The following is a 6,000-nucleotide window of genomic DNA, read 5'->3' as shown; positions in this document are numbered from 1 at the left end:
AGTTCTCAAGTTTGAAATCGTGTAAAGTGACTGTCGCAGTTACGTATTCCTTAGGTTTCACAAACACAATAATGACCATACTATTTTTCCTGATATAATTTCTAAAAATATGAAAATGACTTTTTGACAGTCTTGCTCTGTCATCCTTGAGTGCAGTGTGTGGGTTTACTTCTGGACTCTCATTCTATTCCACTTCTCTGTTTCTATCCTATGAAAGGACCACACTGTTTTGATTACTTTAGCTTTGTGACAAGTGGTTTTTTTTTTTTTTGATGGAGTCTCACTCTGTCACCCAGGCTGGATGCAGTGGTGCGACCTTGGCTCACTGCAACCTCCACCTTCCAGGTTCAAGTGATTCTCCTGCCTCAGCCTCCTGAGTAGCTGGGATTACAAGCATGCACCACCATACCCAGCTAATTTTTGTATTTTTTAGTAGAGACAGGTTTTTGCCATGTTGGCCAGGCTGGTCTCAAACTCCTGGTCTCATGATCCAGCCGCCGCGGCCTCCCAAAATGCTGGAATTACAGGCATGAGCTGCAGCGCCTGGCATGAAAATGATTATTGCTAGCCTCCAGTTACATATTCCACCTTAGAAGTGGTTCATGAACACCCTCGACAGTGTCTGTTGTTGTTCCCTTCGTGTTCATGAGTTCTCATTTTTAGCTCTGAGAACATGTGGTATTTGGTTTTCCGTGCCTGTGTGAATATTTCATATAAATGGAATCATACAACATATGACCTTTTGTGACTGATTTCTTTCACTTAACATGTTTAAGAGGTCCATACACATTGTAGCAAGTATCAGTACTTCGTTCTTTTTTGTGGCTGAAAAATATTCCACTGTATGGACACACCATACTTTTTTTTTTGAGACAGAGTCTTGCTTTGTCACCCAGGCTAGAGTGCAGTGGTGTGATCTCAGCTCACTGCAACCTCTGCCTCCCGGGTTCAAGTGATTCTTGTGTCTCAGCCTTCCCAGTACTTCAGTACTTCCCAGTACTTCCCAGCCTTCCCAGCACTTCAGGCGCCCACCACCACACCCAGCTAATTTTTGTATTTTTAGTAGTGATGGGGTTTTGCCATGTTGCCCAGGCTGGTCTCAAACTCCTGACCTCAGGTGATCCGCCTCCCTCGGCCTCCCAAAGTGCTGGGATTACAGGCATGAGCCACCGTGCCTGGCAACACACCGTATTTTATTTATCCCTTTATCTGTGGGTGACATTTAGGCAATTTCTATCTTTCGGCTATTGTGAATAGTGCTGCTATGAACATGCATGTCCAAGTATCTGAGTCTCTGCTTTTCACTGAGTATATGGGAGTGAAATTGCTGGGTCACATGGTAATTCTACACTTAACTTTTTTGAGGAACTGCCAAACTGTTCTTCATAGTGGCTGGACCATTTTACATTGCCACCAGCAATACATGAGGGTTCCAATTTCTGCTTCAGGGCTTTTGCACTTGTTTCCCCTCTCTAGAAAGCTCCTCTGACAGATATCCAGGTGGCTCACTTCCTTACCTCCTTCAGGTCTTTACTCAAATGCCATCTTCTCAAGAAGGCCCAACTTGACCATCAAATTTAAAATGGCAACCTCCCAACCACCAACCTATACATTGCTATCTCCCTTCCCTATTTTTCTCCATAGTCTTCATCACCATTAACATACTGTAAGTTTTTATTTTCTATTGTCTGTCTCCCACAACTGAAATCTAAGTCCCAAGAAGCCAGAGATTTCAGTTTGTATTTCCAACAACTAGAACAGTGCCAGGCACATAGTAGGTAATAAATATTTACTGAATAAATGAGACCGAGGGGCTGGCACGGTGGCTCACGCCTGTAATCCCAGCACTTTGGGAGGCTGAGGCGGGCGGATCACAAGGTCAGGAGATCGAGACCACCCTGGCTAACATGGTGAAATCCCGTCTCTACTAAAAAACAAAAAATTAGCTGGGCGTGGTGGCAAGCGCCTGTAGTCCCATCTACCCGGGAGGCAGAGCTTGCAGTGAGCTGAGATCATGCCATTGAACTCCAGCCTGGGCCACAGAGCGAGACTCTGTCTCAATAAACAAACAAACAAACAAAAACTGAAAGAGGTGTTTTGCCAAAATGTGACAAAAAGAAGGGCAAGAATCTAAGTCTTTGTCATTTATTTATTTATTTATTTTTAAATAATAATAGTGATGGACTGAAACTGATCCAATCATACCTTTTATTCAGTTGAAAACAAAAAAGGACACATGCATGAGATGGCTATTTCTGAATCAGGTGAAATAACTCTAACAGCCTCAAGGTAGAGGGATCAGATTGTCAAGCTAAAACTCATTAACACCTATTAAAACTCAACTGCTTATAACAAGTAAGCTTAGCACTGACTGCATAAATTTTCTTTAAACAAAGTAAAAAAAAAAAAAAAAAAAAAAGTGATGCTATGGGACACATAACTTCCAGAGCATTAAATTTTAAGAAAAATAACCTGATACATAGTATAAGAAATAAAATCCTATGGAAGAACACAAAGCTGTACCTCTACCTAAAATACTGCTATAGCAAGAATGTGGTTTTTCGTGTTTCTGAACTGTCAAGAGACAGAAAATATCTGTAAATTAAAAGAGGACCAATGCTAAAAATGCAAATAAGTTGCCATTTCTGGGAAAATGTTTAAAACTTAAAGTTAGGTGTCATTAATGCTGAATGGAAAATGGTTTTAAATGGCAAATTTTATACTACATGTATTTTACCACAATAAAAAATAATGGGTAGGAAAATGGTGTTTGACAAAACATTCTAGAGACAGGTATGGAAAGAAAGAACAGAGTATCACCAAGTCCACGACTATGACATAAGCCCCTTTTGGAGATTTGGGAAAATCACTTACAGCAGAAATCTGTTTGGAAAATTAAAATTAATCGATTCAACTCCTATGAATTACAAGGAGTATACTACATGGCAGTGGCCACTGACACTGGCTTTCAATGTTTCAAAGTATATCATCAAAACAGTTTTGATTTTTTTTTTTTTTTTTTTAAAAAGACAGGGTCTTGCTCTCTGGCTTAGGCTGGAATGCAGTGGCATGATCATAGTTCACTGCAGCCTTGAACCCCTGGGCTCAAGCGATCCTCCTGCCTCAGCCTCCTGAGTAGCTAGGACTATAGGTATATGCCACCACACCCAGCTAATATATTTTTTGTGGTAGAGACAAGAGTGTTGGTATGTTGCCCTGGCTGGTCTTAAACTCCTGGCTCCCACCTCAGCCTCTCAAAGTATTGGGGATTACTGGCATGAGCCACTGTATCCAGTCCAGTTCTAATCTTGGAGTTAAAAAACACCCACACTGAGTCAAACGACTTCAGAGCCTACCCACCTTCACGATTATTAAGATCACAAAGGGGGCTTTTGCTAGCTGCTCAAGACATTAGTAAAGTATAAATAGTTTGCTTTTAACTGTGCTGGAGGAAAAAGTGCAAGATGTGCTCAGTAGATAAAGCTTTCAGTCTGCAGGTCAAGCAATCAGGCTCCACGGAACTAGGAGCAAAGCAATGCTCCTATAGTTGTATGACAGCTTTTATATGAAGTTATTTATTAGAAATTTCCAAGGCACTTTTAACAATCCAAATTTTATTAAAAAAATAACATCAAAACTGTTCAGCAAATCTATATTCAATGTAACCAAAATAAACAAACAACAAATTAAAAAAAATATACATCTATATATATATGAGCAAGAAACAAGTGCATTTTTTGGTCCCAATATTTTTTGAATATATTATCTTTATCCAGAGGAATTACATTAATGGCTAAGAAGATATTATGTATTAGATGAACAGAAATGTACCTTTAAAACTTGTTTTAAGGTCTGTAAGAAGAGCTTTGCCAATTCTTTATGTCTTTGAAATCAGAATCCCTAAGCTAATGTTAATGATAGGCCCAAGATAGAGCATGTAATAATGTCTAATGGTCTGGACAAGTATGAAATTAAGAAGCTACCAATAAGTAGCTACACGAAATCTGTAGACAATTCTAAGAAATGTCTTGGAGTTTGTAATAAAAACAAAACAAACACAAATAATTAAAAAGTAGACATAAAATGGACATCAGCAAATTTCATGAATCTGGGATAAAGAAGTGACAGAAAAACAAAAGAGTAAAATAAATTTGATTAAGAACAATATAAAACCAAGCTACCAAAATAAAATAATAAAAAAAAATGTTTAAAAATGTGAATATTGGCCGGGTGCGGTGGCTCATGCCTATAATCCCAGCACTTTGGGAGGCCGAGGCGGGCAGATCACAAGGTCAGGAGATCGGGACCATCCTGGTGAACACGGTGAAAGCCCGTCTCTACTAAAAATACAAAAAATTAAAAATTAGCCGGGCGTGGTGGCGGGTGCCTGTCATCTCAGGTACTTGGGAGGCTGAGGCAGGAGAATGGCGTGAACCCAGGAGGTAGAGCTTGCAGTGAGCCAAAATCGCGCCACTGCACACTCCAGCCTGGGACACAGAGCAAGACTCTGTCTACAAAAAAAAAAAAAAAAAAAAAAAAAAAGAATATCAGTATTGCTGAAAATTCCTGTAACACTGGATAAACTTTAAATGAAAACATGAATAACTGACTTTGTGAACCGTAACTGTAGAAATTTTATTTTTCCAAAAACAAGAAAGTAACCTTGGTTCCCAATACAACCAGAATTTTGATATTCCTTGGACTGCATGTCTGCTAGAGGAAGATTAAAGAGCAGCAGCCAAAATGGTTAAACGTCAACCTGGATGTTGAAGCACTGATCTAAAAACAATATAAAACCAAGCTACCAAAATAAAACAAAATGTAAAAAAATGTTTAAAAATATGAATATTAGTATTGCTGAAAATTCCTAGAATACTGGATAAAACTTTAAATAACATGAACTGTGACTTTGGGAACTGTAATTGTAGAAATTTTCTTTTCCCAAGAACAGGAAAGTAACCTTGGTTCCCACACAACAAGAATTTTTATATTCCTTGGACTGCATGCCTGCTAGAGTAAGATTAAAGAGCAGCAGCCAAAATGGTTAAACGTCAACCTGGATGTTGAAGCAGTGATCTCATGGACTTTTCTTGGTTAGAATCGACCCATAAGCTTAAGATCAAAAGCCAAAGCCCCCAGTGGGAAGTTGTGCTCTATTTGGTGGGCCTTGAGGTCATCTCTGGCCAAATCAGCATCAACCTTATGGGAGGTCAGTCAGGTAGGAAGGGACTCTCCCCAAGATCTGATCTCTTAAGGCCACAAACTAGAGGAGGTCTCACAGTCAAATAATTCACATTTCTTGGAAAGAAAGAACAGGCATCAGTCGTGTCCATCAAAGGGGACACTGTCCAGGAGTACCCTGGATATTTTTTGAAACTTATGCGTTGCTTCTTCATTTGAAAAATATGAAAAACAGAACGGTAATGAACAAGGAATGAAGAAAAAATGGCTATCTGACCTAAACATGTAAGACTTATAAGAAATTAAGAAAGCAGACAAAACAGACAGAAAAAGATGAACAGTCATATTATCTGGAATGTAGTATTATGAAGGCAAGTCAAGTATGGCGGAGAAAAACAAAAGGTATTTTTGGAGAGAGCCAATTGGAGAAAAAAATGTGTCAAGGTATGTTAACCTGACACAAAGATAAGGTGGAGTGAGAATCTAGTGGCATCTGAAAGCTGAAAAGAGCTGAATGAGAGCTAGTGTCATGAACTTGGCTGTTTAACTGCCTTTTATGTGAGAAAACACTTCAGAACTTTGAACTTAGGAACTTCCAACTTGTCTTGCACCAGGTTGTACGAACTCCATGGAGCAGGAATCTATTTCAATGAGCAGCTTTAAAAACAAAAACAAAAACAACTTTAATATTTTTCATTTATATTAATGATACATTAAAAAATACAACAGTGCTAAAGTCCATCAAAGCAAACCGCACCGAAGGAAAATTAAACTTACCCAGAAATGGGTTCAGAAGTTGAGGTACTTTCGGAAACTGAA

At 39.0% G+C, this 6,000-nt stretch overlaps 1 protein-coding gene across 2 annotated transcripts in view; it reads right to left on the bottom strand.

The window, feature by feature from the left end:
• Window positions 1-3,597: 3,597 nt before the first annotated feature.
• Window positions 3,598-6,000, bottom strand: part of ZNF280C (zinc finger protein 280C) — a 66,449-nt gene continuing 64,046 nt past the window's right edge. For both annotated transcript variants that reach the window (XM_037989128.2, XM_007992678.3), the window contains 2 exons: window positions 5,959-5,995; window positions 3,598-5,838 (listed from right to left, as the gene is read on the bottom strand). In XM_037989128.2, coding sequence (XP_037845056.1) covers window positions 5,823-5,838; window positions 5,959-5,995 — 53 coding nt within the window. In that variant the 3' untranslated portion in view covers window positions 3,598-5,822. The remainder of the gene's footprint in view (window positions 5,839-5,958; window positions 5,996-6,000) is intronic.

Source organism: Chlorocebus sabaeus, chromosome X (assembly GCF_047675955.1).
Source record: "Chlorocebus sabaeus isolate Y175 chromosome X, mChlSab1.0.hap1, whole genome shotgun sequence".
In the NCBI taxonomy this organism is placed as follows: Eukaryota; Metazoa; Chordata; class Mammalia; order Primates; family Cercopithecidae; genus Chlorocebus; species Chlorocebus sabaeus.
Note: the sequence above shows the minus strand (reverse complement) of the source record. Positions and strands in the feature narration are given on the sequence as shown.